Here is a 12,352-nt window from a genome sequence, read left to right as displayed (position 1 = left end):
TTGACATTAATATAACACTTGCCCCACAGTGAGTTGTCTCATGACGAGTTGGCCACGGTGAATTGTCCTATGCTGAGTTGGCCATGGTGAGCTGTCATAGACTCCTTTGGAGAATAGGTCAACCCCCTCTTCTCAGTGACAGCCCTCAAATATTGGAAGACAGCTATCAAGACATCCCTAATCCTTCTCTTCATTAGAGTAGACATACCCAGTCCTGCAACCATTCATTATATGTTTTAGCCTCCAATCCCCTAATCATCTTTGTTTCTCTTCTGTGTACGCCTTCTAGAGTCTCAACGTCTTTTGTCATAGTGATCAAAACTAGATGCAGTATTCAAAATACAGTCTTACCAGTAGGTATAAAGTATTCTAATAGTTTGCTCTTGATACTATCCCTCTGTTGATGCAGACTAGGACTGCACTGGCTTTTGTGGCAGTTGCAGCTCACTGCTGGCTCATACTTAAATGGTTGTCCAATGGGATGTAGAGACACTCCTCTCACAGTTGTGGTTGTTGAGCCTGGTACCACCTATTCTGTCCTTGTGCATTTGGTTTTTCTTGCCTAAGTCTAAAACCTTACCTTTCTCACCATCAAATTGCATTTTGTTGGATAAGGCCCAGTGTTCAAGTCTATCAAAGTCCTTCTGCTCCTGAGTCTCTATTGTAAAGTGTTGGCTATTCCCCTCAGCTGGGTGTCATCTACAAATTTGTTAAGTTCATCTAAATCATTTATGAAGATGTGGGCCAAAGAAAGAACTTTGGGATACCCCACAGCATTTTCCCCTCCATGTAGGTGTAGTTCTATTGAGGACTATTAAGTCCTCAATGTATATGTAGATGTAGCTCCATTAAGTACTACTAAGTGTAAGAGAATCATACTAGAGCTTAAAAAGAGAGCCCTGGGTTTGCAAGGAGATAAGACCAAAGTCCCACATTACCACCACAATAACCTCTCTGGTAGATTTTTTTCTTTGCCTAATTATTTTTATAATATTCTTTCTGAACTATGCAGAAGAACATTTTCATTAGACAGACTCAATGTCTTGCCAGTAGTGGTTTGGAAGGGAAAACTTAATAATACACTAACACAATGGCCAACACAAGATGGCCTATGCCTTTGGCCATCAAAATAAATTTTGCACATATTTATGTGTTGTTCTTTCTATAGACCATAGAATTCTAAATTATGAGTGCCTGACTAACCTTTCACTTAAGCTAGTCTGATGAGCACTACACGATTCCTTTGTTCATATATACATCTATAGAAATATTCAGGAGGACTGAACTTACTGATCAATTAGTTGTTTGACACATGGTTTTGTTACAGTTCTGCTCCTACTTCAAGGATAGATTCTAATAAGGAACATTGTCATTTTCTAGAGTGGGTGACTTTTCTTCATAGATGGCATTCAAATCTATTTTTTCTTTCTATCATCTGCAGTTGTGCAGGACTCCGTCATTGGCTACTTAGAGTGGATCAAGTAAAGTGAAAGTGAATCCAGACAAGCTGGAGGAACTAGAATTGAGGGGGGAGGGGATTTCATTCAGCTTGAAGGCTCAAGCCATGCTATTTTGGGAATCTGTGGAGTTGTGTTCATTGGATAAAGTCCTGCTATGCTATGTATGTCATTCCAAAAAAGAAGCTTCTCTTGTAACTACTAGGACCTGGTCAGTAGCAACCCACTATTATGAAATTACCTCACCCAATCTATTTAGATTGTCCTTTCTATGGCAATTTAAATAAATAATAATACACAAAAACTTTAGCTTTTCCCATACAGTTCTGTTATTTTTATTCTGTTGTTTGTCTTTTTGTGGAAGTGTTATATATTTTTTGCCTTTATGTTTCTTTGTATTTTTATTACTGCACTATTTATTATTTTAATACAATTGTTTCCATAACGTTTGCTATGTCATCGTTGGGGTGACATTACCCGCTGTGATCCAACTTGATGGGAGTGTTGCTATAAATAAAAATGTAAAATAAATAAATAAATAAATTTATCATTGTGTGAAAACGGCATGCTTTCATCTGATGGATAGCAGCTGCTCAATAGCTATGGCTAATTTAATTATTTTAATTATTTTATTAAACTTCTAGCCTATTTTTCCTCTGGTAGATCTGAGCAACCAGTATATACCTGTGTCTCTGAATAATTTCTAAGGCCAGGCTGGATTAAACTGTAGCTGCTGAACACCTCTATGGCTATATATGGGGCTTCTCCAGGGGTGGGATTCTACCAGTTCGCACCTATTCGCTAAAACCAGTTGTGAACATTCTAAGCAGTTTGGAGAACCGGTTGTTAGAAGAAATTACTGGCCTAATCCTGTAAGGAAGGCAGGAAGAAAACATTCTGGTGTTGCTTACAGAAACTGCCTCTCCATTAACCCTTATTACATTCTTGGCAGGACTAGACTTCCTGTCTCAGGAACTTCTCTGGAGTTTTTTTCCCTTCCTTTGCTGGTACTTTGCTTGTGTGGAGTGACCATTCAAAGTTACAATGGCACTTAAAAAAGTGACTTAGGACCATTTTTCACACTTATGACTGTTGCAGCATCCCCACAGTCATGAGAGGCCATGCGAGGAGATGCATGCCTCGATGTGAGTGATATTGAGTTGGCCATGCCCAGCCAATAACATGACCACCAAGCCATGTCCACCCACGCACGACCACCAAGCCACGCCAATAGAACCAGTTGTTAAAAATTTGAATCTCACCCCTGGGCTTCTCTCTGGTGGTACCTGGCCCTTGGGAAGCTTCCCACCCACCAGGATTCCAGAAGGTCCAGCTCCTGCCTGAGGCTTTATGGCCAGGAGGATGAGTGGGTCCTGTTTGCCTTCCTTGAAAATTTTGGTGAAGAGTTGATTATTTTTACTTGACATCTTTTATTGGTTTTTTTAACTGAGATTTTTACTTTTATGTTTAGTTAGCTGCCCAGCGTTAAGATATCATTTGAAAGATGAATACATAAGTAAATTTGTAGGTCACACCAGAGAAGAACTGATGGTATTTACTAACTAGTAAAAAAGAAAAATCACTACACTATTTTAAGCATAGTGTACAGGAATGAAATTATGCATGAATCAATAATTCCTTAAGCCCATATGGTAATTCTACCCTACATTAAACATTTTGAACAGATTTTACTACTGGCTTAGAGGAACAAATGGTATTTTCAAATAGCTGGCTTTCAACTAATTTGGGTATATTTTAGGCATCAGAAAATTATAAAGATGCTCTGTCACTGATGATGGATTCATAAGCTATTCCAAGAACCAACAATGTATTCATCTCTTTAGCAGCCACAGTACCATATGCTTTGGGAAAGTTTAATCAGAATTCTTATTAGAAGTGAGGGTTTTTTCCCTCCTCAGAAACAATAAGTAGATGTTTAAACATTTCCAGTGTGATTTGCTTTATCAGATTAAGCTCCTGGAACACTATCGTTTTGTTCAAGTCAGTAGTTACACCTGACATGAAAACAATAGCTAAATTATTTATCAAAGAAACTGTCAGAGGAAAAATAAATTGTTATCCAATCATAACATATTGGTAATTAACAGAAATACTACTGTTAAAGAGGAAATTATATTCTGTGATTTTAAGACATAATACACTGCTGCAGATTGGTTTATGGTAATAAACCAAAAGAAATATGTATATATTATAAAATCTTTTTTTACACAAAAATTATAAAAACAATGCAGGTTTTTTGTCCTCTGTGCTTCACGTTTTAATACTAAATTATCCACATCCCCAGTTATCCTATTGTTTCAACTTGAAATGGTTTTAACTTCTGAGGAGGGGGTTTGGAATTTGAAGGCTTTAGAAATGAATGTTTTTTATTCCAAAAATCTGAGGCTGACAATGGACTGAAGCAAATTTACTACAGGGATTTGACTTGCTCACATGTTGCCAGCAACTTTCCAATCAGTCACTAATAATGAAACCTGAATTTTGGAATATGTTCTGAAAAAGTACAGGGGAAAATAAAAATCTGTATTAGTTTAATCATCATAAATTAAAATGTATAACTATGCTGGACTAAAAATTGTAGCTAAAACTGTATTGTAGCTAAGAAAGAAAGTCAACTCATTGAACAAAACGTTAATTGAATTGGTTGTTTAGAATTTTTTTTCTGAATAAGGACAAAAAATCCATCCTTTAAAGTGATCATTAAAAGATAAGAGAACCATAAAATATATGGCTCTTTATCTATCTGGAACTTATTCTTCAAAAAAAAAAGATTCCTATGCTTTAAACTGGTAATTTGTAATTTTTTAAATGGCCCCAAAAATAGAAGAAGAGGGAACAAAAGATCCATCCAGGAATTCATAATCTTTAGCAACAAAACAAAACAAAAATTCTCCAGTCCTTCTAGCAGTTTGAAAGCATGCAAATGCAAGTAGATTAATAGCTACCACTTTGGTGGGAAAGCAATAGCGTTCCATATGCCTTTGGCATATAGCGCTGGTGGATACATGACTATGGGAAATGTCTTTGGACAACGCTGGCTTCCTGGGCCAAGAAACAGAGATGAGCACCACACCTGATGCACCTCCATTCCTGGAGTCGGACACAACTGGACAGGGAAACCTTTACCTTTAGCAACAAAACTTATGACTATTAAGAAGGAATGCTTCTACACACTCCGATTTTCGCTCCAATACATCTAAACAGTGATTAATCATTAAGTTCTGCAATAGCTTTTAATAGACAGCATTCATTACCTATGCAGGAGAGTGATTAGTTACATGTGTAAACTCTATATGAAAACGAAATGCAGTAGTTGCTTTGTTTAGGATCTACTGAGCTTTGCATGTTTAGATCAGCTTGGTACTAACGTTCATTAATATGTTACCGCACTGACACTGAAAGACTGTTCTGGAAGTGAACCCCATATGCTGCATCTCCAGAGAATCAATCACATATTCAACACTGCATTTAACCTTGTTCTGTCCTGTTTTATCGAAGTGTGCAAGTGCAATTTTCTGAAAGAACCTGTCATGCCCCTGGTGGAGACTGACTCTGAGAAAGAGGAGGAACAACCAACAGGGAGTGGGAGTGTGGCTCCAGAGGTGGTGGAGGAGGCTGGGGAAGAGCAGAGACCGGCTGAGCAATCAGAGGAGGATCCAGGCCCATCCCCTATCCATCCTAGGTCATGCAGGGAGGAGAGGATCAGGGAAAAGTGAGGTCTACTCAGGAGGAGATTACCATAATCCTCCTCGTGCTTGCAGCTGGGAGCTATGTATATAAGTTTGTAACTACGCAGTCAGAATTGCTGGAGTCAAAGTTTAGTGTTTACTTTGAAAGAGGTTTATCTTTTCTGGCATTCTTCCCATGGACTCTCCTCGGTTATTTTCCTGGAGTTTACGATTAGTTACCTTGGCTTGCTTCGGAACTCTCGTCAATGCGGTTTGTTTTGGTTTTCTTTTTGCCTCATTGTTTACTTTTGTGACTTTAAACTGTGCCTAATAAAACAGTGAAGTTAACTTGAAGGCCTTACCGGACTTTAATGTATGTTTTGGGTTTTGGGTTATTTTGAGAGACTACGGGTCATCACAGAACCAGAGAAGTTTACAGTACTATTAAAATAGCCCCAAACATTCACGTGTCAATGTTTTAATATGCCTCTGACTCTAAGACCCCAAGGCTACATTTCATTTAACATCTTCAGTCTAATTAATCCATTTTGGCTGAACATGGATATATGGCAAAAGACTATTTGATACTTATTTTGTATACGTGTGCTATCAAATTTGCAGCACTTAAACAAAGTATATATCAATCAAAGAGGTACAAGACATGGAGAGGATAGTGAATTTCTTAATATATAGGTATTCACTCAACTCCAAAGCTAAACTTTAAAAAATGTATGCACAGTAAATTAATCAGGAGTGAATAACCCAAGGAGATAGATAGATATAGATATAGATATTTTTCTTATGTTTTCGTGGGTACTTACATGTATGGTATTCAGCTTTGTTTGGGTATTTTCCCATGTCATTGTGGTTGTGCTTTTAAAGTTGTAGCAACGTTTCGGCAGAATCTCATCTGCCATCATCAGGCTTCTGTATTGTATCTTCTGTATCTACAATACAGAAGCCTGATGATGGCAGATGAGATTCTGCCGAAATGTTGCTACAACTTTAAAAGCACAACTACAATGACGTGGGAAAATACCCAAACAAAGCTGATATATATATATATATCTCCTTTGAAAACCTTTGATGCAGTCTACAAAGTTCCTTCAGAAATTGACATCAAAATGCAATGATGATTGTGACAGAAAGAGAAAATTTATTACATATCTAGTAAGCAAATTAATTCAATTAATTAATTCTTTTAAGGCACAGCATAACTTATCTACTCTTCCATGTTGCAAAGTGATCATTTACCTTTTCATTTTTCCTTTCTTCTGTTTTGCAAGCTGTGTTGGTTGGGCTACAAGTCACCAAGCTACTGATGGGCCCATTTCCAGCTTCTCCGTTCAGATTGACTGCAGTGACATTGGGAGGAGTAATTGCTGCTGCTGCTGAAGTGAGAGGAATAATAGGTCTGGCACACTGTGCTCCAGGGATGACATGCACAGGAGAGTGGTGGATATGTTGTGGAGAAACCACCGAGTGTGATCGGATCACAGTTGCTGGGAGGCGAGACGGAGAATTCTGACTTCTCAGTGGTGAGACTGTGGCTGTGGGCCGATCTTGGGCCTGCACAGAATTGTGCACAACTAAAAATAAAAAGGGTGTAAGGAAACAGGAAGGGGGAAAAGTAATTTCAGAAACACTGTCAAAATAGAAACGGGCATATAGTAGGTGATTTTGAACAGTTCAAACTACTAAATTCAGATGGAAACTCTTTGATTATAGCTCATCTACAATACAGAAAAAGTAACATCTCAGTAGAAACTGTGCAAAAGCTTACAATTTTCATCTTATATCTCGATTAGCCATATGTAAAACTGCATGCAATTCAGAAATAAATGTAGCCCAAGCAAATATACTCAGGATCATATTGAACTAGATTTTCGTATAATACTTTTAAAGCAAAAGTAATATGGAATATTTTAACTGAAAATACAACATTTCTTACTTGAATATGAATTCAAGGAAGCTGTCTTATTTACTCTCCCACTATAACTATCTCTTCTGACAGATGAAGGAATCCAAAATACTGTGAACAACTTGAATTATTTGTGGGGAAGGTCAATCAGATTCATTTGGAATTCTGAGTTGGAGAAGATTATACAGGTGTTACGTCAGTAATTATTTGTTCTACTATTTTGAATTGTTTTTAGCTGTCTAGGCTATAAGGATGTGGATAAGATATATGGGGAGATAAATCCTCCTGGACTCCCTGGGGAAGATGAATCTTGTAGGTATCATTTTACAGTGGTTCTGAATCTTCCTGTCAGGCTGGGTCCAGAAGGTGATACTGGAAAGCTGTGATTTGACACCTAGATTGTAGACTTACCCTCTTCCATAGGGCCATTTCATTTTATCTCCCATGCTATTCATGTACTGAATAAGGAAGATGACCTTGATGGAGACAGGTGAGAACCATCTCCAGGAATGAGGGAAAAACAATACATTGAGACAAACACAAAATATGTAGCAAAGGCTCAAACATCTCCTTAATCCACATGGGTATAAGAAGGAAAAGAGGTTCAGAATAATCAGACTTGCAGGATTCTGTTATTATAGACTCCCGCAATAAAAGTAATCTTAACCTTCTCATGAAGTTGATTTTTGGTCTGATTTACCTGGTAGGGCTAACAGTTCAATATTTACACCAAGGTACTGAGAAAGGCTATCTGGAACTTTGGAATGGGTTGTCATCAATGTGCATTCAATTCCTAGGTAGCAGTCAGTATATATTATGTAAGTTTGATAATGAAAGATGGATAAAAACGAGTCAAGGTGCTATTGGGAAACAGGAAACTGATCTCAGGTATTAAATAATGGACTGTTTAGGAAAGAGTTGCATTGTCCCTAAAAGAACAGATTTGCAGCCTGAGAACATTCCATGAATCTCGGCTACCATCAATAATATCTTTGATGAGGAATGCACATGCTTATCCTTGAGCCAGATGAATTTGGCAGGGATTATTACCTAGAGTACTGTAACATGTTCTACCTGAGGTTCCTCTTAGTAAGTGTCTGGAAGTTGCAGTTTCAGAAAAAGATAGCAGGCTAAATGCTAATCAGAATCAGGGGTTGCTGTAACATTTACACTATATGTACAATACAATAAATATAATACAATAAATAGCTGTTGTTCTCTTTCTTTAATCTCTAGCAGTACCTATCATGCAGTATATAGCCATTCAGAATAAGACCTTTGTAATGAGTTAATCTTCTTGAAAATGTGGGATAACAAGCCACTTATTCTGTGATTTGAAACAGTCACCTAAAAACCCAAGTCCATTCTCTTTTTTCACTTCTGACCAGAGGCTGATTTTTCTTTATGTGTTTAGGACAAATCAGTATTTTATGTTAGGAAAGCAATCTGGTGATCATCAGAAAGTATTTCTGAAATGATTCTGAAAAGCTGCTGGAATATATAATTATAATAAAAAAGCTCAAAAGAACAGCACTGTAAAAAGCTTATTATATATGCATGCAGAAATTTCTTTGAACAAAGAATGCCATGTGAGGAAAAAGCCCATTACAGAATGTATACACTCTATTTTTTTAAAAAAAGGAAATTGTATTTCAAGCCTGGCCTGGATGCATCCCTTGTTTTGCATTGCACAATAAACATATTTTAAACCTTATAAACTGTTTTAAAACATTAAAGCAATACATGACTTGTTAAGTAGACTTATCAAGTTTACTTCTTAACATACAGGATGCTTCTTGCTTCCCAAATGAATTAGTGTAACATCTGTAAGTACTGTAGTGGGACTTCCACTGTGAGTAGAGGTAGTCCTCGACTTACGACCACAATTAAGCCCAAGATTTCTGTTGCTAAGCAAGACATTTGTTAAGTGAATTTTGCCCCGTTTAACAAGCTTTCTTGCCACAGTTGTTAAGTGAATCACTGCATTAGTTAAATTAGTTACAGGGTTGTTAAGTGAATCTGGTGCCCCCATTGACTACGCTGGTCAGAAGGTCGCGAAAAAGGATCACATGACCCCGGAAACACTGTGACGGTCATAAGCAGTGGTGGTATGCTGCCGGTTCGCACCACTTCTAGTGATCCGGTAGCGCGAGTCAGCAGTTGGCCCCGCCCACCCACCCCGCCCATTCCTGTCCTATATTTCCTTTGTTTGTAGCTCAGCTGATAGGCGTGGCAGAGCAGATTGCCACGCCTCAGCTGTTTTACTCACCAGCGCTGACGGTAAGTTTTCATGCTTAAAATTGTCCATTTTAGGACACTCTGCGCGCCCGTGTATGCATGCAAAGCATGTACCTACAGAACTAGTAGTAAAATATTTTTATTTCCACCGCTGGTCATAAGTATGAAAAATGGTCACAAGTCACTTTTTTCAGTGCCGTTGTAAATATTGAATGGTCACTAAGTGAACTGTTGTAAGTTGAGGACTACCTGTACAGGATAGCAAGAAAACCAAAATGCGGTTCTTGCAAGCAATAAATACCATGTTAAACAATGCAGACCAAAAGCCAAACAAAAATCTCTTAATTCCTGTCACCGATTTAGTTTTGAACAGGGCCAGGAATTTGTGGAGGAGCCCTAAGACAGACAGAAGGTTCCGGAGACTCCTCTTCTCTGACAAGAGATCCAGAGGATACTCATGCCTGCCGATGATACCTACCCATTTGCACAGAGCCGCGAGGCTGAGTCACTGGGTGCTGAGAAGAGTATCTCAAACAGTTATTCATCTGTGGGGAGCCTGCTGGCAGCTGGGTCTGAGAGGGAGGGGTGGTGATTGGAACGGCTGGTCTGGTAACAGGAGCAGAACTGGCAAGAGATGTTGGGGCTCCTGGGGCAGCATCTCGAGGGGAGCCTTTGGCTGTTGGAGAGCCTCCCGTTAAATTCCTGGGCTGGTTCGTTGCTGCAGGAACCCTGGAGAAAAAGGAAGCCCAACGTAAGAGCTCTGTAAAAGACGTCAAAGGCAACGTTATTGAAACCAATGATCCCTCATCTGAGTAGATTTCTCCTGTGCCATTACAGGTAGTCCTCAACCTACAACAGTTTGCTTAATGACCATTCAAAGTTAGAACGGCATTGGGAAAAAAAGGACTTACGACCATTTTTCACACTTAGGCCCATTGCAGCATCCTCATGGTCACGTGATTTACGTTCGGACACTTGTCAGCGGACTCGCATTTATGATGGTTGCAGTATCCTGGGGTCACGGGATCCCCTTTGGCAATCTTCTGACAAGCAGAGTCCACAGGGAAGCCAGATTCACTTAACAAGGGTGCTACTAACTTAACAACTGCAGTGATTCGCTTAACCAATGTGGCAAGAAAAGTTGTAAAATTGGGTGAAACTCACTTAACAAATATCTCCGCAACATAAATTTTGGGCTCAATTGTGGTCATAAGTTAAAGACTACCACCTGTATTTGGCACGGCATCTCTTGAGATTTCTCTTGGTGTGCTTATCAAATAAAATAAAGGGCAAGCTTTTTAAGAAGCTGTTAGATACAGGTATCCTTTGACTTATGTTTGCTATTAGAATTGGAAATCCAGTCCTAAGCTATTATGGTCATAAGTTGAGACACTCATATGATTACAAGTGATTTTATGACTTTTTTTCCAATGGTCATTAAGCAAAAGTGGTGGTTGTAAGTGCAAATTCATTCATTGGCCAAAACATTGTGAAGCATCAAAACTAGTTGCCAAGTGAGACAGGGAGATGATTTATAATGGTTGGGGAATAGTTTACAGGCTGTAAAACACCCATAGCTGTCGCAAATGTTATTAAACAACCAGTTATAAGTTGAGGACTACCTGTAGAACAGCACATTATGTCTCATGAGAAAGTAGCCACAGAAGCAATATGTATATAATACAAAATATGCAACTTTAGCTCTTTTATAGAGAGAAAAGCTGGACAGAAATCCTCACTTCTGGTGTTGAGAAGAAATATAGGCTGTATTAGTACTTGCATAAAAGTTTTTATTTGATCTCTTTTAAAGAAAACATAAACTATTCCAAAAGTAGGAAGCAGAAAAAATGGGCATTTCAGCTGGTCACCGAATCAAACAGATTTTCTACTTATTTTTGTGTTATTTCTAGCACATGCAGCAGCTTAGATATATAGTCTTTCCCTGCCTAGCTACGAGCAACCTCTGTATCTAGACCACAGTCTGAGATCAAAGACAGGATGAATATGTACTTCACTGTGGAGGTACAAGTGTGAGATCAGGCCTTCAGCATCACAAACTGGTCTTATAACCCATTTGTGAGGATAAAAATATTATGGAATTGAAAATAATATATTAAAATAAAAACAGTAGAGGTGCAACTCTGGGAAGACACATTATTTCCTTCCTTTGGGAGGTGGTGATATCAGATTGTTAAACCTCCCACACTGCTTCTCACCTGGAAACAGGAGTGACATAATTGCCTGGAAAGACGCCACACATGCCATTTCTCAAGGACGTCCCTTTGAACCAGCCATCCTGACACTTCTCGATAACACGATACATTTCGCCCTTACGTAGTTCTAGTTCATCTGTCTTCTGAGGTTTGTAGGCATATAATGCCAAATAACTGTCAAAAATGATAAATATATAAATAGTGAGAGGATAAAGCTGAAGACGTGAATAGCAAGTAAGCCATATTTTGTTTAAAATAAAATTCCTGTTATTTCTAAATTTGTTTATTCAGTGGGGAACAACTGAAATTATTAACTAGCAAAAGAATGTGGGAAAATAGAACGGAAAACTCCATCCAGACAGCTACAAGATAATTAACACATTGACAGCAGTAGAACAATAATTGGAAATTTGTCTACAAATTTCAAAAATAGGCTGCCTGGGCCGTAACTAAATTTAGCTGGATACCGATTATCAAAATGAAAAGCAAATCATGGTGAAGAAATGATGTAACAGTCAAGTAATCCTATGTAATGTATTTTTAAGATATTTTGCACTTTAACAATAGGCAGTTGAATTAAAGGACAAATGAAAGGAGTATTTCTAAAATTACCAGAAGTTATTTAAAAAAAAACTATAGTTTTTAAATTTCCCTATTGTTATACATATCAGAGGGATAGTCTGATGGGTGGTTTGATGGGATAGGATGTTCTGGGAGATTGGGACTTGTAGCTGAGGGAAAACACTAAAGGAAAAGGACTTAAAAGTCTGGCCACAGATAGACTGACGGGTTGCACAGTGCTTGGATATCTCTGGCCTTGGAGAAGAGCAGGGA

The 12,352-nt window shown here is 38.3% G+C and overlaps 1 protein-coding gene across 1 annotated transcript in view; it reads right to left on the bottom strand.

The window, feature by feature from the left end:
* Positions 1-12,352, bottom strand: part of SH3RF3 (SH3 domain containing ring finger 3) — a 215,848-nt gene that overhangs the window by 15,677 nt on the left and 187,819 nt on the right. Inside the window, 3 exon segments of the mRNA XM_026666749.2 lie at positions 6,401-6,735; positions 9,784-10,034; positions 11,522-11,692. Coding sequence (XP_026522534.2) covers positions 6,401-6,735; positions 9,784-10,034; positions 11,522-11,692 — 757 coding nt within the window.

Source organism: Notechis scutatus, chromosome 5, assembly GCF_049901735.1.
Source record: "Notechis scutatus isolate UNSWTSFEM ecotype Mainland chromosome 5, rNotScu1.2, whole genome shotgun sequence".
Taxonomy (NCBI): Eukaryota; Metazoa; Chordata; class Lepidosauria; order Squamata; family Elapidae; genus Notechis; species Notechis scutatus.
Note: the sequence above shows the minus strand (reverse complement) of the source record. Positions and strands in the feature narration are given on the sequence as shown.